General features: G+C 27.5%; 2 protein-coding genes and 1 long non-coding RNA gene across 3 annotated transcripts; 1 reads left to right on the forward strand and 2 right to left on the reverse strand.

Moving 5' to 3' along the window:
• Positions 1-6,037: 6,037 nt before the first annotated feature.
• Positions 6,038-6,973, forward strand: LOC8285190 (ethylene-responsive transcription factor ERF096). The gene has a single exon (XM_002529246.3). The coding sequence runs from the start codon at positions 6,267-6,269 to the stop codon at positions 6,681-6,683; it is 417 nt and encodes a 138-aa protein (XP_002529292.1). The 5' UTR covers positions 6,038-6,266; the 3' UTR covers positions 6,684-6,973.
• A 1,817-nt stretch (positions 6,974-8,790) lies between these two features.
• LOC125371046 lies at positions 8,791-9,489 on the reverse strand. The gene is made up of 2 exons (XR_007217233.1): positions 9,371-9,489; positions 8,791-9,243 (listed from the first exon to the last, which is right to left on the reverse strand). It is a non-coding gene; the product is annotated as an uncharacterized LOC125371046 (long non-coding RNA).
• A 276-nt stretch (positions 9,490-9,765) lies between these two features.
• LOC8276176 (ethylene-responsive transcription factor ERF098) lies at positions 9,766-10,604 on the reverse strand. The gene has a single exon (XM_002529245.3). It carries the CDS (start codon positions 10,506-10,508, stop codon positions 10,053-10,055), a length of 456 nt encoding a protein of 151 aa, XP_002529291.1. The 5' UTR covers positions 10,509-10,604; the 3' UTR covers positions 9,766-10,052.
• Between the last annotated feature and the right edge of the window lie 14,752 nt (positions 10,605-25,356).

The following is a 25,356-nucleotide window of genomic DNA, read 5'->3' on the forward strand; positions in this document are numbered from 1 at the left end:
CATCCTTTCCTGCAATGCAGGAAAGGTAACTTCCACCTTTTCCCCAAAAACTCAGAAGTATCTGTTAGGAAGAAGACTCAGAATTACAGCATGTATATATTTCCATCATAAGATGTAATAAACTCAGAATTCTTGTAACACAAATATTCATCATTGTTATATAAAATTCACAGTATGATTTAATATATAAATAAAAAGATATATATAGATTAAGAGAGAAGTTTTCTAATTTTATGCAATCGAGAAAAGTCATCACTCTACAAGAAAACTAACACCTAATATGGAGGACCCTAAACAAACTTCAAAGTCCCATGAAAATTGAATCGTGGCAGAGTTCCATTCTCTGGATATATACACTAAATAACATGGCCAATTACAAGCTAAGATGGTTTTACACAATCTTTGACAAGAAAAGAAATTGCTTTGGATTAGGCATGAAATCTGCAGATCCAATTAGTTATTTCAAGTGCAAATGGCCTTTTGACTCAAAGTAATAGAGTGTGTCAACTTGCGTTTCCAACCTTTCAAACTCTTGCTCCTGATGGCCTAAGAAAATATATATAAAGTGAAAAAACAGAACATTCCAATAGTGCCTAAGTTTTGGTGCATATATAATTATTTTTTTATCTAATATTTATTTTTATTTATATACTAAACGGATAGATGATTAATATATATCAATTAGTTTTAAATAATAAAGCATGTGTCAATCATTCAATATCAAAATGTAAAATATTGATATATACGTATAAGAATTCTCACACATTATGGTTGTAAAAAGGTTGAATAATATTAGTGGAGTATAGAGAGAGAGCAGAGAACACGAACACAATCGCCATAAAATCAGAGCAGTTTAGAAATTCTTTTACCCTTTTCCTGAATGAGTATGTCTTTGCTTTCCTTTTCATTGAAAGAAATGAGATAATATGCTTTATATGTGGAAGATCCTTAGAAATGAGTTTAGAGCTGTTTTAATTGTATGTTTGAAGAATTTATTTAAGGTTATTTATTAATTAAACAGGTTGTAGCCCTAGCAAATCAGATTATGGAAATAGACATAAATAGCCTAGGGTCAATATCTATACATTACTTTCAAATGAATCAATCAATCATATTATCCCACTTACATGAATAATTCAATAGATTGTCAATTTACATCATGAATACAAATGAGCTAATAATTACATTCATTGCATCCACTTTATTCTCTCCCTCTCTTTTTCTTTCTTCAGTCTTTGTGACTTAAGAAATGAATATTTACACAATTTAAATGTAATCACATATTATGTTTTATTATTTTATCTCAAAATATTTTCAAGAGTTTATCAATCAAAAATGGCCTTTACATAAATCATTCCAGGGGAAAGTATAACAGAAATATGTCTCTTCTTTCTCATTTTAAATTTTAAATATGTGTTCTTTTAATAAATAGCAATATATAAGTATCTACATCTAACGATAGACTTGCTGTATTTATAAAAATTTAATCTCTTAATATATTTATGTGTTTATTTAATAAGAATTTATAAATATTAAATTAAATTTATATATATAATTTATTCTTAAGAAATTTATATAAAAAATTTTAATATATAAAATTTATAAGATTTTACATAAAAATTACATACTAGAATTATTACACTAAAATAACTGTTCAAGTATTATTTAAGAAAAATAACTATTTAAAATGAATATAAACATAATTTACTAATCTAGTATATATATATATATTACCTTACCTGCTTGATTATTGATAATACCAACTGTTTATACTTTAGATCACAGAAAGTACCTATAAGTCTGCAAACTACATACATAGAATCATTTAATTATTTATAACATAAGAATATTTCATTTAATTTTGTGATACTGGTCAAATTTGAACGAGGCATTATAAATTACCCCATATGATCCAATTAATTTCTTTCAGAAAGATGCTTTCCCCTTTATAACTGTATCGAGCAACACACATGCCTTCTATTTGCTCGTGAAACTTTAGAGAATATAATTTCTTTTCTTTTTTAAAAGAAATTTGTTTTGCATTTGGCCAAAATTCCAATTCTAAAGCACTATCAAGAATCAAATCGAATTGTTTAATTATGTTAATTTTTTGACTTATTCTTTTTCATTTCCCATGTCTTACCATTTTTTACCTATTTGTTATATGTTATGTCATACGGACCATCTCTACAGCCTTTTCCTTTTCGTATATTGATTGAAAGCTAGTAATTGGTGAGATAAAATACAAAACCCTTTTGACAGATATGCATGGAAATTTACAATAATTGTGTTGTTGGGTTATCAAAAACTGAATTTCCTGCCATCACACTATATCATTAAATGCTTGAAAAATAGACAAATAATAACTGAATTTCTTGCCATTACATTATATCATTAAGAAAAACACTTAACGGTTAAATTGCTCCAAATCAAATGAAATAATGATGTAATTTCATTTTAATATTTATTTAATGAGAATTAGGGATATTTTAATTTCAAAATCCATTCATAAATGTACTTATTGATTACCGATATATTAAGCAACTCAAATTACAGTTGCATCCCCATCAAAAAAATTATAGCTGCATTCTTATAAAAAAAAAATTACTGTTATCTATTATTATACTTTAATAAATGAGTGGCTTAATTAAACAGCAATCTAATAATATTAGAATTTGACTTGAGTCGAAATAAATTATGACTTGACTGTGGTGTAGCTTTCAAGCCATTTTATATAGATTACACCAAACAATTATCTCTTACACAAACATAGAAATAGTTTTGATTGTTTCAATTTAATCTAATTAAGTATAAAGATTTTTTTTGTCAAATATATGATAATTGCTCATCTCAATTCAATAGAATTAAGTAAGGAATATTCATTTTTTATATGATCATGAGATAAAGATTTCGAATTATCTTTCTCGATTCAATTTAATCTAATTAAATAAGAAAATTTTATTTTTCACGTGATCGTGAGATAAAGGTTGGCCTAGCTCAACTCAAATTAACTTAATTAAATAGGTAATAATAATATTTCACTTGATTATGCAATTAGAATTTTGGAGTGTCCTTATTCGATTCAATTTAATTATTTTTTACATAGTCATGAGGTAAAGGTTTAAAGTATCCTTATCCGACTCTATTTAATCTGATTAAGTAATAAATATTCATTTTTTATGTGATTGTGAGATAAGAGTTTCGAATTATCCTTGTTGAACTCAATTTAATCTAATTAAAAATATTAATTTTTATATGATCGTAAGATAAGGATTTCATAGTGTCCTTAATATTTTCTAATTAAGTAAGTAATATAACTTTTTATTTGATCAATAAATAAAGGATTTAGAGTGCCCTAGCTCGACTACATATAATTTAATTAATTGAAGTGAGGAATATCCATTTTTCATATGATCGTGAAATAAGAATATATGAAATGTCTTTGATCGAAAATGTAATCTAATTAAATGATTAATAATAATTTTTATGTGACTGTAAAATAAAATATCCAGAATGTCCTTACTCGACTCCATCTAATTTAATTAAGTAATATAAATTTTTATGGGATTATGAAATAAGGGATTTAGAGTGTCATTACTCAACTTCATTTAACCTAATTTAATTAATATTCATTTTTCATGCGATCGTGAGATAAGAGTTTTAGATTGTTACTTTTTTATTATTCTTTTTTGATTCCATTTATGTTAATTAAATAAGAAACAATAATTTTCCAAGTGATTATGAAATAATATTTTAAAGTGATTATATTTTTATAAATTATGAAATTCTCTCAATATGCAATATCTTTAGATTGCAACCTATTTAATTCAGGGCTTGACTTAGTACAATTAATCTTCAACTTACTGCAATTCCTTAATAAATATTCGGAGAATATATTAGGTTAAGATTTTGACATTATCGAGTTTGGTCTAATATAATTAAAATTGATACTCTAATCTTAATTATTATTATATAAAAATGCCTAACCCTCTTATTAGTTTGTACATTAAATCGAGATATTAGGACTTTAGGATTTGACCTAGAGATTTTTCTTTAGTGATATATCAAAATTTTGATAATTAATGCATGTGTGAAACTAAATAAATTTGCAAATACTAATTATTAAGTCCCTGCGCATGGAAAATGCAAGATATTAAATGATTGAAAATGAAGGAGAGTTTTCTCTTTATTTGCCTCCAAATATATTAATGATACTTCTGTCTATTTTCAATTATTAGTGCAGTTTAATCATTTAAAATTAATCACAAATCTACGTTGTTATTAAGATAATTTTATTTGATCCAAATAAAATGGTCCTATAATTAAATATTTGGAATCAAGTGAGTAGAAATTTTAAAAATGTTACCGATAATATTGCTGTACAGATCTATTAATAGTTATCTAATTTATAGTAATGATGTACAAATGTAATAATGACCTCAGAAATAGTCAATAGCTTATAATAAATGAAATCTGTCGATTCTCTTTTCTGAATAATAATAATATTAGTGACTCATTACAGGAAATCTTTTATATTAATTTTATTTTCTTTATTTTATTAAAACTCCAATCTAAACTGCGAAAATAGTTCAATCTTGATATTATCAACTGAACTCTTGTGTGTGGCCCCTATAATTATTAATGAAAAGTTGTTTATAGAAAAAGAATTAAAATAAAACTTTTTATTTCCATAAAAAACATATTATTCTGAGTATATAGAACAAAATGTATAATCAATCCAACGATACTTTCTTTCATAAACAGCAATTAATTTATTCCCATAAAATAATCGATAAATCTAATCTTAATTTATGTATTTCCCTAATTGCATGAGACTTGCTCCGGTCACGGGCAAGTTACACTGTTACGCTTGTCTTCCTTATTTACTGTTTTGTCTATAGGAAATCATCACAATTTCGGGGGAGAAAATAACAATTAAACACAGATTTTGGTTGGATTAATGAAAGTTAATTCTAATTACTCTGTAGTTATGTCATGTCATGAGACTTTTAGTTTAATCATCTTAAAGTTCTTAAGGAAACCAACTTGAAATCAAACACTTCCAATTAAAGTGAACTGTTTCCTTTTTTTCTTTCTTTGAACTTTTGAAGGAGAAGTTGGAGTTTAATTTAAAGAAAGTACAAAACCTTACGTTAGGCTGTGATGTATTTTCATATATATTTTACGGTTCCTACTTGTTATTAGCAAATATGCACAGAAAAATATGCTTTTCATATTAAAGCGATTTATTTTTTTTACCATAGTAATTTTTACTGAATATGACAATGCATATTTTTATTCGCTGCAAAATGTTGATAAAATTATAGCTAGCTTGGACAGAACTCTAGTCAATTATCACAATATTAATCTCTCGATTAGATATGTAAACCTAATAAAAATGATTATATCATAAATAGGTATCTATAAATCATAATTAGATTTTTTCTTGAAATTTTTAGTGTACACTTTAGATTAGCAAGCTATAAATATATATATATTAAAAAAAAAAAGCTTGAAAGGAATGAGTTGATTTAATAATCCGTGGTAAAAGATATATAGAAATATGAAATACTATTTTGATAAAAGAACTTTATATTTGAGTAAAATCACATGATTTTCAACTTTATTATTATTATTGGAGTATGAACTCATAATTTTGAAACCATTCAAATACTGCTCAACAGTAACTCATTAGTAAATTCTTTTTAACATGCTCTGGAAAGAACTAGTTGAAACCTCAAATTGATGCAGTTTTTCTTTTAAAATTTATTCTGGTCAGAATTAGTTCAAACAAATCAAGCTAATAAGAATTCTGATTCTGTTATTATTTTTTTCCAAGTACATAATAAAAGAGAGAAAAAGGCACAAAAGTGACAGAATATAGGAAAAGTGAAAAGGAAAAATAAAAAAGGAAAGGGCTTTGCTTATACAAATAGAACCTCAAGGGAAAGCCATCACCTTGACCATCCAGGTGCATTGGACTCCAACTCTTGTCCTCAAAAAAACTTCTATTATTTGAAACTTCTTCTTCTTCTTCTTTGATTGATTTACACCCACAAGATTCTCAACGTGCATTAATCCTGTTTTGACTTTCAAATCCTTCTAAGCCCAGATGGCTTTTCTCATCTTCGTCTTTTCTTTTTCTCTTTTTTTTCCTTTCGAGTAACATATCTATGCCCTGTTCCTAACCGTATAAATAAACTTCACAAGCCATGCAGAAACAATAAAAAGAATACCAGACAGTTACACTACAAATACAAACAACCATGGATGAGGATAAACTAAAAGTCGGTGGAGAAGTCAAGTACAGAGGCGTTCGAAGGCGGCCTTGGGGCAAATTTGCAGCGGAGATACGCGACTCTACACGCCAGGGCGCACGTGTTTGGTTGGGGACATTTAACACTGCAGAGGAGGCTGCCAGAGCTTATGATCGAGCGGCTTATACAATGAGAGGTCACTTGGCCATTCTTAACTTTCCTAATGAATACCCTCTTGCTAGCGGCAGCAGCGGTGGTAATGCCGGTGCTAGTAGTAGTTCTTCTGCTCCTCATTATACTTCTGCTTCCTCTTCCTCTTCCTCTTCATCGGCAATGCAAAGGCAAGTTTTTGAGTTCGAGTACTTGGATGATAGGTTGCTGGAGGAAATGCTAGAGCAAGAAGAGCAAAGGAACAAGAAGAAATGAATGGAACCTAAAGAGTTAATTAAGTTTGTGCATCCTTTTAACTATAAATGGTAATTGTAACTTTTGTCTTTATCTTATTACATTAAAAATACTTATACATTTGTGTATCATGGTGTTGAGCATTTTGCTTTGTGACAAGAAGATCACTCATTTCAGGGTTCTTTTTTATTCTACATGCAAAACCCACCTTGGGGACATGATATTTTTGAGGTTGCAGGAACACAGTCAAGATACCAACTAAATAAACTCTGTACATTGTTGAACTGTCAATAAATGATGTTTTGTACACACAAGTCTGTTCGAAGTCCTGAAATTGGAATGAATGTTGAATCTTGTGTCAAAAATTGATCATTAATTATAACTACTTTTCAACGAAGTTATGCTTCTCGTGTATGTGGATTTAACCTCGTTTTCTTCATTTTCTTTTTCTGGTGAATGGAATTCAATGCATATTCCCTCCAAGAAAATACAGAGATCTTGGATAATGATATGCATTTTTCTAGAAGGTAGTATTACTGTCCTATCACATCTCTCTATATTTAAAATTTGTCCTTATTCTAGAAGGCGCATTATACTCCTACCTTAATGTTTCTTTTTTTTTTCTTTGATTGTTTTTTAGCAGTGCATTTTACATGGTAAAGAAAAGAATTATGTGATAAACAAAGTTCAAAATAACTGAAACACCAACCAACAGAATAAACTGAAACCAACTATTAAGCACAGCCACTTTTAAGTGATATAATAATTAAGTAAGCAAGAAGTACTGCTATTCCAACTCCCTCTGTTGCTCTATATAGCTCTCTGCATCTTCATACCTCTTCTGTGCACTTTCATTAATCATTGCAAAGGTGGCTGCAATCTTACACAGCAGAATATTACTATAGCTGGTCTCATGAAATCTTGGATTAGTTTCCTTCTCGTGTATAAGATCTTGCCCTGTATGTATCTAGAAAGGTTTAGCTATATGTGGAGTAGAGGAATAGCGAATATGATATGTTAAACTCGTTCTCAGAAAACAACTTTTCCTGCACACGATACATTAGTTTTCGCTTAGTGGTAATGGATTCTTCTTTTGTAGGGATTTGATGATGTTTATGAGTTATTCAAACTGCGGTCGGAACATAATTCGGAAAAAAAAAATGAAAAAAAAAAAAAAAACCACTATTATAGTTGCAGAACGGTGGGCTCATACTTATACATAGTAAACCAGCTAAAAAGATTACAGAACGTTGAATACAGTTGTCTCTAGACATTGATAATTCATCAAATGACTAAACTATGATGTTGGTCCTGTCGCGATTGAAAGACCAAGTACTATGATCTTGATCCTGTAGCGATTGAAAAACCAAGTTCATAATTTTTGTTATCCTGGATTTGTTGTCTAATCTATACAATGAAAAATATGGTTGATGTCATATGAAATATTACAAGAAAGCAAAGCTGAAGAATCAATTAAATTGAGCGACAACGCTTGATGGAGATTTTCCGATCTGCAGTCAGTCTCATTTTTGGATTGTCATATTCATGTATAAGGAGCAATACAGCATACAAGAGGATGATGATATTACTTTCTCCACTTTTAGATAAATAATTTCCAATCAAATCAACATTTTTCTTTTAGTTTCTTGTTTGCTGCAAGATTCTTCCCTATTAAAATTTTCAATAACATGATGATTACTAGAAGAAAAAGAAAAGGATTCTTCCTTATTATTTTTCTAAGAGAATTTATAAATACAATCAAGAAGATGGCATCCTTCAATAGTTCACACATGTGGAGAATTAATACAGGGGCAACTTAATTAACAAGTTGCTGACATATTGTTATGTGTGGTTAATGAATACCAACCATGAATCATCTTTCTAGCTAGAATGCAATATCATATCTTGAGAAGAGCATCTCTAATGTATATTAACCTAATATTTCTTTTTCTACTTTTTCTTGCAATTTGCTGAGCGATTGAGGAAGAAGATTCAGAATAGTGTAATATCAACTTGATTCCCTAAGAACCAAGATTCCATTTCTTATGAAGCTTTTAGCTAAGAGTTACTTATAGTGCTTGCGAACTAGCTACATGATGCATTTGACATAATCTTTCAGACAAAGCCATTAAAGATAGCATTCGTGCACTTCATATCAAATCAACAATTCTATTATCTAAATTTTTTATTCCCAACTTTTGATCGATTCTAGATGGCTTGTTCCTTTGAACACAATGACACTTGGTAACAAGAGATGTGATTTGCTTTATTCAGATTCTGCTTTAATTTACCGTCACTTGTCCCCGAGTCCACCTCTACTTCAACAAGGCAGTGCCTGCTCTCCGATATCATACTCATTCCCTGATGTTACTATCGTTTTCAGGTATCAGAGCCTGAAGCAGCAAGGCCGTTGATTCAATAATCGAATAATATTACTAGTTTTATATAAGTATAGAATATCAGGGTCGACCGATCCTTCAATTCTTGCGCTGGCCGTAAAATGGATAAGAATAACGGAAAGGAAAAGAAATTCTGAGAACGCATCAAAAGCCTCTTGATAGCATGCATGAAGCTTTAAACCCTGACGGTACATAAAACTCGAAGCATCAAACATCTAGCATTTTATGCATATATAGCATGTGTCTTAAAACAAGAAAAGACATTTCATTCTTTTTCTCATGCTAATCAAAGTGGAGAACAGAACACACCTTTTCGCAACAGTAATTGGCACGTGAGGCAATACGTGTATCCATACATTTCAGGAAATTGCATTTGTTTATCTTAATCTTTTTCCCCTGTCAAAGAAAGAGTAAAAGATTCATCTACAATAAGTTTGACGAACATTAGTACTAAAGCATGATATATAATGTTTTTACCTCATTTTGGTTTTCAATATCCCTAGCATTTCAAGGACTAACGTTCTTTGTTCATGAATTTTTCCATCTCATAAAATGCATGGAGTTTTTATCTTCAATTTCTATAATCTGAGTTCTTCCCTGATTACATTGCTTTTTCTAATTCAATAATAGGCAAATATCTATATATATGCACACCCTTTGCTTGATATAAGAAATGCAGCTATGCCATAATTTAAGATATCATCGCAGCAACTTGAATTAATTAATTTACTTTATCATGTATAGTAATTGACCTCCAAAAACCGTGCTAAATGAAAGCCATGTATGTAACTTTTCATATTATGTAACTTTTCATATATCATATATATTTAGCTTTGATATATATTTAGCTAAGGCATTCCATGCGGGAGTCTTATTGATGTTCTTATGATATATGTGAAAGTTGATCGTGAGGTATTAAGCTCAAGATCATCGAGTAAACCAAGAACTAAAATATAAGGTAAAAAGTCTTAGACATCAAAGACAAAATTTCTCAATCTCGTCTCCGTTTCATTTTCTCCTCTTCTGATGCAAGAAGCTCCTCCAAGAGTTTGTCATCCAGATACTCAAACTCAAAAACTTGCCTTTCTTGTCCGCTGGACGAGGACGAAGAACTTCCCCTCTCAGAACTCTGCCTTGGACCAACATTACCAGTGCATGAAGAAGATGATGAAGAAGAGACTGAGGGTGGAGGACGAGGGGATGATCCCATCACCTGAGAGTAATACTCATTAGGGAAATTAAGGGTTGCAAGATGACCTCTCAAGTGAAATGCTGCTCTATCATATGCACGAGCAGCCTCCTCCGCGGTATCAAATGTTCCTAGCCACAACCTTGTTCCATGCCTCGAAGGGTCTCGTATCTCCGCTGCGAATTTTCCCCATGGCCGCCTTCGAACGCCTCGATAGCGAACATCTTCTCTTCCTTTCTCTTCCTTAGGGTCTTCCATATATAAGCTTGAGAGCTACCGTCGTTATGGCTTTTTAACTTAGCTAATGTCAAACACTAAACTAATACCAATGTTTGGCGTATTCTCAAATTTGGTTGGTCTAATATTGATAGTTTGATAAGTTATATATAGTGATATAGGGAATGCGGATTATAATATGGAATTGTTGCTGTTAACATGAATGCTTTACAACGTGGACTTGACCTCATAAATCTATAGTGATTGACTGAAAAAACCATGGAACATATCTCTACTTCTAGGAAGGTTCTTTCTAGTACAATATGAATTTGATTGTTATACCATCTTAATATTGGAATTCTCCAAAAGAAATAAGGGCATTTTTTGTTAATTTTCTTTTAAAATGTGGTTCTGATTCTCTCTTTTCTTCTGAGAATAATATGATCTTCGTGGGCAACCAATAGTGTGTGTCACTAGCAGATCATGTCCATACCTATATGTGCTTACTTCATGTGATTTTGATAAAAGGCATCACTGCTTTGATAAGATACCCATTTAAGGTGTGGATTATTAGATGATTTGATTTGGAAAAACTATGTTATTATCTTACTGAATTAATTCAATATATGTGTTGTCCAAAATTTAGCCTATCCGACAGTGACAAAAATATGCTACAAATAATCCACCGGGGTAGCTCAGTAGTTAAGACCCAAAGCCCAAGTGGAAGATCAAATGATACAAATTTAATTTCTCTTCTTACATTAGTTAACATATTAGAACTAGTTATTATTTTCCGTATTCAAATAGACAATTCCAGTGTTATCTTTTTTTTTTTTTGAATTTATTCATTTTATATTTGAAATTCATTAAAAAATATATATGCTATAGATATGAAGATGTATATTTTTTAATTATTATTTTGAAAATTAAGAGAGATGAGATTCCTAAGAGTTAAAAAGTCCCAGATAGAATATGAATATGTGAAATATTGAACACACTCTTATAAATAGAGTAAAATATAAAGAATATGTATCTTTATGGTGATAATGTCTGTTGGATGCCTTTACTTTTCCTCTCACGCAGGCATTTCTGATCTTCTCCTGTTAAAAATGAATAATACAAAAATATAAAGAAAACTACTGTTGCAGAACAATTATGGATGTAATTCAGTAAAAGTATAAAACCAAAGGTACATTCCACCTATCAAAACTATAAGGACATGAAAGGAAGAATCCTTGCTATTTGCATTTCGCGACTCAGCTAGGGATGGCATGTCCTGATGATTCCTTTTTTTCTTTTTCGATAAATAAAAATTGTTTTGATAAATGCCATGTTCTTTTGATAGCCAGCCTTTACATCTTGTCACTATAATTTCATAATATTAAACAATCATAAAATACCTTTTTCTTTAGGTTTGATTGAGATGTTGATATTGCGGAACTTTTATGTAACTTTAGAGTCTATTTGATCAATACAATTAATAATCAGTGTCTGATAGCTGGTAACTGATGGCTGATAAATTAAACCGTTTGATAAAAATTTATTAGCAGTTATTGTTAGTATGTTAAATGACCATTGAAAATATAATTTATTGTTAAATATATTTTATTTTATTATATTTATATTCAATGATATAATTTAATAAAAATAATTTATAATAATTAAAAATATTATAGTTAATTTTCTTTAGCGAATTATATTTATTATTAAAAATATTTAAAAAATTATTTTAAAATAGAAATTTAAGATCTGCTAAAAAAATCTTTCTAATTTCAAATACCATAATTATAAATATTATTATTATTTAACTATTAAAATTAATTTTAAAATAATTATTCTTTATTATAAAATATAAAATTTTAATTATGTGAGATCAATTTAAAGCAAATTATTGTTAATAAGTTTTAAGAAGAATAATAATATCCAACTGATAAGAAGGAAGTATAAAATAAAGTTGATACAATCAGCAGCTTATTAGAACTAAATCAGTTATCAGTTGTTGATTTTTTAGTATTTATCAAATACTTTAATAAAGCTGAGAAACAACTATCAGTTGCATAATATTTCTGAACCAAATATTACTTTAAAAATTTTAAGGTAATTATATATCAAGACTCTAATTCAAAATCTTAATTAAGTTAGAAACAATATTTACTATTTGTACACATTTTTTGAGCTGAAACCGTTAATTTTAATTTTCATAATAGTAGTCTAAGTCAGACTTAAATAAAGATTGAATCATTCATTTAGAACGGATTATTAAATAATTGACTTCAATATAAATCCTTAAACTTAGTATAAATCGAGCTAAAAATATTCCATGAACAAGTTTGCTTGGAGATTATTTTTGGATGTCTATAAATACAAGAGATTACTTATAATGAGAGGGGTAAGAAAGCAAACAGACAAAATCAATTTGGAAATTGGCAAATATGAGTGTTAGCTTAGATATTTTTGAGTGTGATAGGTAGGTATTTTTGGATGTGAACAAACATTCAAGGCTTCAAGAAATAATTGTGTGAACTTCAAGTATTTATTCTGTAAGAATCTTATAATATTAGTTGATCATAAAGGTTTGTGTTTGGGTTAATGGATTGAGCTGCCCATATTGTGGTTACAAAAGCCTCCTTTTTCATAAGGGTTTCACACTTGGCTTAGGTAGAACAATTATGGATATAAATATAAAATAAAAGTTATATTCCACCTATCACGCTATAGGGACATGAAAGGAAGAATCCTTGCTATTTGCATTTCGCGACTTAGCCAGGGATGGCATGTTCTGTTGATGTTGTTGTCTTATGTTTTTTTATTATTATTATTATTATAGATGAATACCGATTTTGATAGATGGACAATTGTGCGGTTCTTGATACTCTAAATCTATTTTTTAATTATAGATTGTCAATCAGTAGAATTTTAAAATTTATATATCATTCTATTAATTTGAATTGTTTATAAATTTATATATAATTTTTAATTATTAATATAAATTAAAATGATTTAGGGTTGTCAGTTGTTACTGATCAAATTTTAAAGATAAACATAAATTTTAATAAAAATAATATATTTACTTAATCCGTAATTATGTATTACATATAATTAATTAATTTAATATTTAATTATATTAGGAGCACTCTTTATTAGGTATTAAATTTCATATCCTATTATGGACAGAGTAAAGTAACATTTGTGAAATTTCTTTTATTATTTTAAACTTATTATTTTCTATAATTGTAGCTCTCCAGAACAAAATTTATGCACTATTATAATTTATGGGTTTAATTTTTGTCTGCGTATTTCAAATTCTTTGATTGATAGAACTTTCGAAATAATTACGTGCAGAATACGGGAATGCCCGAAAAGCAATCAATATTGATGAATTAGACGTATTTAGCTATGTGCTTAAGAAGAACAGGAAGTGGAAGAATCTAAACTTTTAAAAATGATACAATCTACCCTCCTATTTTGAATATTTCTCAATTGAGAAAAATTGTGTGCCGCCTGTAACTTTTTCATCCAACCAAGTAAACATAATCGAAGTTATTCAAATGCCAAGTTGAAAAGTTTTACTGTTACATTTAAAATTTACAGTTCAAATAATTATTCAATCTGCTCGAGTCCATTTAAAATTCAAGTATTTTATTTTACTTTTGCAATTTATAATTCTGATTTTGCCAAGGGAAAAAATAGAGGCGCTTCATGTATTGCAAAATCCGAAGAAAAAGTTGTATCAGGTGTTGTAAGAAATTCTGCCCAAAGGTAAGAGAAAGAAACCAAGAGCAAAGAATAATATAAGCTACAGAACTATAACTCTCGTCATGGCTGAAATAATCTTAAGCAACAAAAATTCAATGGTCAAATGCTTATAGTTTGTTCAAAAGAATCTATGTTAATAATCTATAATTAGGTAAAGGGGAAATGAGAATCAGCCACTGCGCACTTGATTTTCTCTTGAAAAGATAATAAATAAAACCAGAAAAAGTAAATTAAAGAAATGTACTAGAACTAGAAGACTCTGACCACAAAGGACTTCTACTGACTCTTCACATTTTCTTCAGTGTTTGTCACAATATCAAAAGGCTCCATTGCGGAAAATATTTTCTGGGTTTTTCTGTTATTGGAAAATTTAAGAAAATAAGGCATTGACAATGAAAAGACATAACAACTATTTTAGGAAAATCCAAAATAGATTTATAAGATACTAATATTTCAAGGCAAAATCCATTGATGGTTAAGATGCTGTTTGTTTTTTAAACTCAACTTTATTAGGTTAGAATGGTCATCCATTGGCAGTTGGCTTCTTCAGAAATTAACATACACAAGCCGTGTTAGTCTTTCTTAGTGGTCATTAACGAAATATCGTCAATCTTTTGAGTGAAAAATAAAATCTATGTTAGTGCCAAAATAATTTGATTTAAAATGCCAATAACATGTTACATAATTCAATAATTTAATTAGGCAAAATGCTCCAGAAGCTACTTCAATTTTTGGCAAGGAATTGAACGCTGATGGCTCGACAATTGGTGCTCATGGTTCCTCTGGAGCAGGTAGGCAATCTGGTTTATGGGGTGGTCTACTTTCCCAGATTTTTCTGTGAAAATTTTCGGTTTTGTTAGTTTAGCTTCTACTTTGTTCATCTCCGGTTGTAATTTTTATTTATTTATCAGATGTCTAATTGGAAGTAGTTATTTTTTTATATACTATACACCTGGTTCTTATTATTATTATTATTATTGAGATTGGTGATAATACGATCTAAATAACCAGTTTCAAAATCCTCAATAACAGCTACTACATGTAATATTATTACTAAATTAACTATTTCATTATCAATAATCATCATCTTGTAAATTTTAATATTCCAGATCTATTTTGAGAATACATATGCATTTCCAATTGAGTAAAAGAGAATATTAGGTCAAGATTGGGAAATCAATAAAAGAGAAAGACATAACACTTAAATAACATTTGTCTTCATAGTTATCATTATCATATTGATGGTATTAAAAAGGACAAAAGAAAGAGATTAATTAGATGTCTTCATATTTTATTCTTTTACTGTCTTGCTTGAAAAACACTATTTTAACAACTCTCATCATTTCATCATATTGCTTTTTGAATTGGCCTCAGTAATCACTTGCTCCACACTATTTCTTGATTTTTATTGAATTAAAAATTGATACACCAAATCTACCAAAATCTCTTCTTCTTCTTCTTCTTCTTCTTCTTCTTCTTCTTCTTCTTCTTCTTCTTCTTCTTCCGTTGCCATTTAAATTGAGGAGTTATTACAGTGGTGGGACTTGCATTAAATTTAATAATCACACAAGTAAAGTGGAAATATATGCCATTGCGTTGTTGGGTGGGCTAGATTCGACTCCAGTTGACAGCCTTCTACTAACAAATGTTCAAGCCTTTTTTGGGAATAAAACTTTGGCCTAGTCCAATCCATTGTGAATATATTCCTCCCCTTCTTTTTCTATAATAAATTACAAAATTAATTATATCACTATTTCATATATTTTGAGGCATATAATTTAATTATTTGTCACACATAATTTTTCTTATAATATATATATCTTATTTTTTTTAATATTTGATATATAACTTTATATTTTATTTATACTAATTTATCAATTCATAAATTATTTTTTAATTAAACAATAATTTCTTAGTCCTCAAAATTATATTTTGATTGTGTTTTTAATATGATATTAATTAATAAATCATTAACTTAATAGATAATGATTCAAATATTAAAAAATAACATTTTAAATTATATTTCCAATACCCTCAAATAAATTATGTTTATGATACTGAATTAATTAAAAAAAATTAATTTTTAAATTATCCAATGATTTATATTATTAATAGTAAACTTAATTATATTTGATCAGTATATTTATAATTAAACATTAACAAATAATATTTAAAATAATTTTTATATTATTACATTAATAATATTTTGTAAATATTATAAATTTTATTAAGAAATGCATTTAGATATTTCTAGATTAGTTATAAAATATTGATAATTTTGCCAATTTTTATATAAACGTGTGGTGTGTATATATATACACACAAATTTGGTGAGATTTGATCTATAAAACTCGTCCTTTTAGTTAGATTAACCATAAAAAATAATAATGATAATCATTATTATCAAATATTTCCTTTTTCCTTTTAATTAGTACATTGAAGATTTTGCAAAGGGGGGAAGGTGTCAAGGAGAGGGAGACACCTTTTGAATGTTTGACATGGGGAGGAAAATGGAAAAGAAAGTAACCTAATTCCTATTTATTCATGTGAGGTTAAAACATGCATCAATCAATCAAACAAACATAAAATTACCCTTAAAACATAATATTATGTCCAAGAAGCTTCCAATATTGCATGCTGAGGCGGCGGACCATTACTTAAGTCTTATATATGTAACTAGATTCATTTAATCTCCTTAGTAAGAATAGTGATTAATAGAATTAAAAAAAGTATCCTATTAACCTTACATTAATAACATAGCTAATGGTGGATAATTATGAAATGATATATTGCTACAATAGGTTATTTTTAATTGATTAACTATCCACCTAATTGTGGGTACATTGAGCCTAACCATATATATAATATTTAACAATTGGAAATGCTTCATCCTTAAACAGCAAACGGGTTATATTGCTATTCTGAAGCACACTTTCTTGGATAAATGGCACGTTTCTAATTTCAATTTTAAAGAACCTTTTAGGACACTCTCAGTTTAAGAAGGAACACAGAGTGCGGCAAAGAAAATAATTTAATTTGAGCTTCTAATTAACCAATAAAATCTATATTTTTAGTCTAATAACAAAATAAGTTTATTTTATTTCATCAAACTTAAAAAATTTAAATTACCACCAACTCTGATTAACAAATGAATTCTTATATTATATTTTTTATATATATATTTCTTGAAGCAGATTTTCTCAAAAAAAGAAAGTAAAAAAGAAAAAAAGAAATTTGACTTAATAGTCTCCTTATTTAATTCTTAACACGAAATTATGTATCTATTATTTTCCATAAAAATTCCTTTCTTTATAATCATAATTTCTCATGCATAACTAGTTTTTCTTTCTTAAAGAAATAATAACACTATCCTTTTATCTGGGGTGGACTTTCAATTGTGGACAGGTCCAGCTCTAAAATTCAGTACATCCATGAAGGAAGATTTAGAATTCTATAAAAGAATATTATCACATATTCCACATATCAAAAACTCCAATAACAGTATTCAATTTTTTGATAATTGATAAATAAATAAAATTAAAAAACTAAAATAGAATAACATAGAATAAAAAGAGAAAAGGGAGAAAATGACCGTGATTGATGTAGAAGAGATTCGTGATGAGGTAAAAATGGAAAATTCGAAAAGAATAAAAGAAAATATCACTAATTTTTCAATATTGATATTATGTAGCAATGAGAATTGAGTTTTTTTTTTTTTATAAAAAAATTATGAATGATTTATTATTTTTAAATTCAAATTATCTTAAAAGAGAAAAAAAAAAAACAAAATATCTCATGAATGATTAATTATCTTAGAAGTCAAACTAACAATAGAAAGATATAATTCTTCCCAAGTAAGTTAACAGCCTATTTTCTTTTAAAAATTAAAGGAGTCTACATCTTTGCTAAATAGGCCTAAACAAACACTTTAGGCTAGTTGATAAGAAAAAACGTTTTTTTTTTTTAAATTAAAATTTTTAAATTTATAGAATTTTCACCTTTATAATAAATATGTTAATAGCCCATTAACACTTCTATCAATTAAAGAAAATAATTAGTAAACAAGAATACACAGGATGTCATGTCACAGGAAAGGACACATACCTGGCAACTAAGGATTTTCTATGATAAGGATTTTGACCTTTATTAATTAAATTTACAAATTATGTATAATATATAAAACGGTAGGATAAATATAAACAAATCTCCTTAACCTATATGTTTATTCCATTTGGTGGGCATAGTTTATCAAGGATATCTGTACTGATTCATGCACCAATTACATCCTTAAATAGTGAAAGTTGAATCTCTTAGTGCCAATATGCTTACATAAAGCTATTTAATATATTGGGTCTCAATCTTTTATCCTTCTTATTGGTTCTTTCTCAAATTAATCATTTTATTTAACTAAAAAAATAGGCTACTGCTAAGAGTGTTTCTTGTCATTATTAACTAAGAAAAATAGCCTGACTTCTAGTCCCACAGAAGCAGATACTGCCTTAATAATATTGTGCTCTTTAAATATGAGTTTTACTGCTATTAATCTCCTCTGTTTACTAGAAAATGAGATCTCACATCATCATAGATGTAACTTCAGATTACAGAGTGCATGCATTCAATTACATATATATATATATATATATATATATATATATATATATATATATATAGTCAGTGACCTTTAGTTATATTTTATAGGTCAAATCTGGTCTTTTACATTACATTCACTTTTTCTGTAGCCAGTTTTATTACCTCATGGGTCATCCAATGGATGAACTGTAAAATAGAAAATAATAGGTTTTACTGTTATTTATTCTGAAATTTATATTTTTGCATAAGACAATGTAAATCTATTTATTTATATATATTTTTTTAAAACTATTGAACCAAACACAAATTCCCCTACCATTATTGTGGGTAGCCATTGTATAATTGAAGTCGCAATCATAGAAGCAGCAAATTTCAGCATGCGCAACGAGTTCAAGTTGATTTTGTACTCAATTTGGCACCTCTCGGTGGAATGTATATTGCAAATAAAAGCCACAATTTCGCATCATTTAAGCAAAAATATTAGAGAGAGAGAGAGAGAGAGAGGATATAATCCTTGCCGGAGGGGTAATTCTCCGGCGGCTTGAATAAGAGCAGGGAGGGAGGGAGAAATGGGTGGTGGGAACTGGGTAAGTGGAAGGGCGCATGGTGGGACATAGAGTGAAAGGATATATGCAAGAAAGAAGTTAAATGCGAAAATACTAAGAATGGACTATGTACCATGAATCTGTAGGCATCAAAGGTTGCCTAACAGATTAGTCAAAATGATATATGTTCGTGTCTCTATTTGGTCTTTTTAAATGTTCTCCCTTTTCTTTTATTATTATTTATCATTTTCTTTTTGGTGGTAAAGGAACAGGAAATTAGGAAGAAATAGACAAATAAGGAACTCTCGCTATCTTATCACGTGAGGAAAAAAGAAATGGGAGAGACAAAGTATACAGATTTTTGTGTGTTTATGTTTATGGTCATTGAGTAAACATTCTTGGAATTTTATTATATCTCTTTTGATTTTACTCTCTCTCTCTCTCTCTCTCTCTTTACTTTTGGAGAAACAAAAACAAAGTAATTCTTATCAATTTTAATTTTCTGGTTTCTAGCTTTGCATAATATTCAGTCTGTTTTTTCTTTTTCTTTTTTTTTTTTGGAATAAAAATGGGCAAATATATTAACTCAATATATCTATTGGAATTACATCAACAAGAATAGTAAGGGCACAAGTTCACACCCTAAAATTTGATTAGAGAACAGCTGTCCCTGCAAGAATGTGGGCAGCTTTCTATTATCTTTTCCATTCCTTTGTTACTAAGTTAAAATTAAAGCATACAAAATTAAATGAAATAATAAACAAATGAATAGTTTTGTTATATCACATCGGTAATATAAATAAATAATAACTCTATTCATTCGTTAAAAATGTGAATTTCTAAAGTAATTATTAAAATTATTGTATAGTTAAATTTATAATTTACTTTGAAGTACTTATCAATGTTTTAGTAGTTTATATATTTTCAAACGATGTTAATATAATATTACTAGTTATAATGGTATTAACTATTATTATAAATTTAAGTAATTCCAAGTATAATATAAATATAATGAATATATTATACATAAGCTAATAAATTTATAGATAATGTGCATTCTGGTTATTAAATTTAAACAATTTATATTTTAAATTGGAAATTTAACATACCAAATACAAAAACTATTAAGCGGGGATTGAATTAGTAGAATTAAAAACTTTAATAGAATTAGAAAATTATGGTGTATTCAATAATACTTTAAAAGATTTTGTAAGAATTAGAGGGCGTTCAACATTGATTTTTAAAGATCTTTTAAAAATTTAGAAAAAAAAATCAAGAGGTATTTAATAACAATTTTATACCGTCTATACAAGTAAATCAGTATTTAAAAAGTTAATAATTTTTATAGATAATAGACTGTTTGATATTTCGGAATATTTTCTTATGTCTCGTATAAATATAAAATCTAAATAATCTTTTCCATTTCTTTTTCCGAAATTTCAGTCATTTCTTTTCGAACTTCTTCCATTCTTCTGCATCATTGTCATAATTCTTCTTCACTACACCTTCTATTTTGAAAACAAAAATAGGGATTGATTGCCGTCCAAAAACTAAAATTATTTACAAGCAATATTTTGTTCAACTTGTAAACACCAAAAGAATTAACTTAAAAGTATTCAATTTAATTTTAAGATGAGCCCTAATAAAAAAAATTATAAATTCAGTAGTTTAGGAGGCATTTTTAAAAGATTATTTTAAGCGAATAATGCCACTTTAAAATTTCTAGATTTTATTAAGAAAATCATTTGGATAATAAATTTTTATTGTAAGAAATGGTTATTATTAGTTTAGGTATTATGTCAAATAAGTAGTGTACAAAATATAATGATTATGACAATGGCCTTAGTAGTTTGATTGGAGACAGATTATGTTATAACCATTTTTCTGTGAAAAATATTATTCATGACCAAAAATTAATATTTATGTTATGAAGTAGGAATCTAAATATATTTGAATTTGACACGATAATAAAATAAAGTCCATTGATTATATATAGAGTTCTAAACAGTACATACAACAATGGTTGAAGTTTAAATAAAAGAAAAAAGGGTTGGAGCATAATAATTATTTTTTAAAAATAATTGATTATAGGAGAAATAATATTTTGTGAAGGTCAATGAAAGCTAATAGAAGTTTATCAATGACTGTAAATTTTACATAATTTACTATAAATTTATAAATTCTTCAAAAGTTATTACTCAAATAAACTCTATAAATACTTTTAAAAGTTTTCATCTCTACTTTTTATTTTAAATTGAATGGTTGAGGTTTTATTAAAAATTTAAAATTAAAATTAAAATTAAATATTATTTTTAAATAATAAATCTCAATTATTAATTATAAATTCAATGATTAAAATTATTTAAGTATGGCCTCTCATATTAACAATAACAAAAGGAGATACTAATCATTTAAAATTTGAAATCTTACCCTATATAATAAGCAAACTTTTAAAGCTAAGTCATAATTACTTACAAATGGTATATTCAAAATCAATATAGGTTTTAGGAAGTTAAATAAGATACCCTATGCACAATCTGTATATTGAAAAAGTTTTTTCTTGAATTATTAATCAAGAGAAACAAATTTCTAAAGTACGAAATTGAAGAACAAATTAAAAAACTAATTCTCATGAAGAAAGGAGAAAAAAGAAAAGAAGATGGTGCTAAAAATTCTAGGCCGCACATTTGAATTGATATTTCCTTAGAACCAATAGAATCGTCAAGCGAAAGAAACAAAAACTTCCTTTTTTTATTTATTTTTTATTTGCCACGCAAAATCAATTCATAAAATTGAAAATAATTTAAACAAAATCCAATTGGGAAATATTCTAAATTAATATTAAAATTATATCTATTAATTTAATTTTAAAATTCAAATAATAATAAGAGGAGTAAAAAACAGTTTTTTTGATTTAATTTGCTTACTTTGTGTTGGTCCCATTAAGAACCTAGAAAAATTAAGAAACGGATACCAAAATGGGTTTCCCAGAAGGAACATAATATGAAAGAATGTGTTAAATATCAAAGATACCCTGTGGGATGAAATTCAGGAAAGAAAGCCCTCGTGTCACTATCTCACAATATTATCCATTCTTTCTGGAGGACTTTCAAATTGTTGAATAAATTTTATCTCTCAGATTTGGGAACTTTGAAATATTTTCTTGTGCTGCAAGGGGGCATGTATCTACACCTTGTCAAGACCGTCATTTTCATTCTTCAATACTTTCTGATTCATCATACGCCCTATGTTTTAATAACTTTGACGTATGGCTATTATTCCAACAAATAAATATCATTTTATATTAACTAGCTTTTTCTTTAATTGAAAATTTTAAATTATCTATATCTAATACAATTTTAATTTTTTATTTTATTTTTATGTTAAAATATATATATATATATGTAATAAATTTTATAATATTTATAGAAGGATCATTTAATTAGTCTTTTTCATAATTAATCCTATTAAGTGCTTTCTTAATCCAACTAAACTACTAAAAAAATGACAATTAATATGAAATGGATGGAGTGATAGTTTTTATATTTATTGTACTTTAGTACTTAATTGTATCAATATACTTAATAAATTGAATTTAAATATTGGATTTGATCATAATTGTTAGTTGTTTTTTATTTTATATTATATGTATTTAATTTATTAGTAATCAAATTTAATATAAATATTATTTTTAGATAAAGAATTGTAGTTTTAATTTTTTGAATTGAAAAAATGTTTTATAATCAAATGCATAATATACGAGTAGACAGTTAATATAAATATAATTCTTACATGGATATTTGAGATTCCAAGCTAGCTTGAGAAATTTACATTATATACAATATAATATAAAACAGTCATTTTTCATTGTTATGGAAAAAGTTTAACTGAGGTTGGCAGAAATTTATGATTATCACGAACTCAATTCACATGAATCCCAATGCTGTATAGTAAACGATGCAAAAGAAGTAAACAAAGTACAATTACGTTAGAATTACAATTAAAATTCTATACTTATGGAGAATATTGGAAATCAGAAGTTACTTGGAACCTCACCTTTCGTATTGATCGAAATAAAACTGAATAACATATAACAATTGTGACCAAGACGATGTTTTGGTCTAGTGGTTAGAAATTTGCGACTCCATAGCCACATTTCCTCCTCTTTTACTTTCTTCCACAGTCACACCTCTAAATAGAGATGTAATCCAGCCAAGTTGGGTCGAACCAGTATTAGGATCAATCTCTACTTGAATAAAATTTTAAATTTTAAAATTTAATTCAAGTTTCATTGAATTTTATTTTTTAAATTTTAACTCAACTTTTTGAATACTAAATTTTTTTTGAACTTGACACAACTCAATTCAATGATCGAACTTTATTTATAATTTTAAAATTGAGCTCAAATAAGTTGAATTGAAATGTAATAGACCGAATAATAAAAATTTAGTTAAGTTTCAAAACTTTTCGAGCCAAATAATAAAAGGTTCGAAAATAACTCGATAAATTAATTGAGTGGCTCGAAATTGAATTAATTTCAAATATTCTTTTAGTCAATCTCAAATAATTTATAATTTGACTAACACTTTTTTATCTCCAAACACAAGATATTAGAATCAATGTTAGTAATAGTAAACTTGAACACTTAATTAAAGAGTAAGAATTAAGATAGTAATAGTTATAAAAGATAATGTAAGACAATATAACTTTGGTCAACAAAGAATAATTAAGTTCCTCGATATTCCAACATTCCAGTTTTTCACTTTCACTGAAAATCAACTGAAGTTGTTTATCCCACTAAAGAGTTTTGTTTGACTTTCTTTACAATCAATTTGAACTAAGTTACTCTTATTTGTAAAAGGATGAGGTAACTTATATATATATTCACAAAATTGGATGTAAATCATAAATGTGAAAGTTGGTTAATCTTCTAAAGTTTTAAATAAATATTATTTACCATTGTTGAATAGTTGAGATTTAGCCAATGTATAAATTTAGTACATTGACGTAACATTACTATATTATAGTATATGAAATCATAAGATGAAAATTTTAAAATTTAACTATAACAAGTTTTATTATTGGGTTGATATTTTCTTATAATATAATCATTTTAAAATGGTAAAATATAATTAAACAGTTAAATTTTAAAGTAGCTCCATTACACTTTTAAAATTTAAAAATAGAATAATTACCTCTTTAAAATTAACTTCGTCTATTTTACTATATAAATTCATATTTTTTTACATATGAAAAATATTAACTTTATTTTTTAATGAGTAAAAATTATAAAATGATAATTATTTATTTATTTTTATAAAAAATTAACAACATTATTACTTAAAAAGAAAATTAATTCCAATAATTTCTTAAAATTTTAGAGAGATAAGTAAACTATTTTAAGATTTAGTTTGCAAGTTTAAAAACTTTTGCCTTTTAAAAATCTCAGGACTAAAAGGAATTTAAGTAATAATGAAAGCGAATACAATCCATTTCTTATTAGTTTTGGAAATCAGAGAGGAAAAATAATTAATGGTCATTAATACAAGAAAAATAGTCTTTTTTTCTTTTTTCTTATAAAGAAGAAAGCAAAATTTAACCGCAAGACAACAGGAAAGCTGATTTGTCCTGATCAGGGGAAGTAAGAAAAGGTAAGAAAAGAAAAGCAATCATCCACGTGGCATGACAAGTGGACAACTTGACCAATACAATTTCCACTTCACTAACAAACAAGATTGAGATCATAAGCTGACGTCAATCCCTTCTGACCTGGCCGCCATGCTTCAATAGACCCATGTGTCAATTTTTTGGCCCATTTTGCAGGACCCACATCAACCTAAAAACGAATAAAAAAGTACCATGTCCCTGATCTTCTATTCTTTTACCCTTTTCTTTTTTACCCTCATTTCTTTAACCCAGTTACAGTAATTTTAATACTTCACCTTTTTTTTTACTGTTAAATTCCTACTTACCTCTGCTGCCAGTATAAAAAGGGACAG

Source organism: Ricinus communis, chromosome 9 (assembly GCF_019578655.1).
Source record: "Ricinus communis isolate WT05 ecotype wild-type chromosome 9, ASM1957865v1, whole genome shotgun sequence".
Classification (NCBI taxonomy): domain Eukaryota; kingdom Viridiplantae; phylum Streptophyta; class Magnoliopsida; order Malpighiales; family Euphorbiaceae; genus Ricinus; species Ricinus communis.

Bases quoted from the DNA above. Each gene is read 5' to 3' on its own strand.
- LOC8285190 (XM_002529246.3), top strand. From the start codon at position 6,267: ATGGATGAGGATAAACTAAAAGTCGGTGGAGAAGTCAAGTACAGAGGC.
- LOC8276176 (XM_002529245.3), bottom strand. From the start codon at position 10,508: ATGGAAGACCCTAAGGAAGAGAAAGGAAGAGAAGATGTTCGCTATCGA.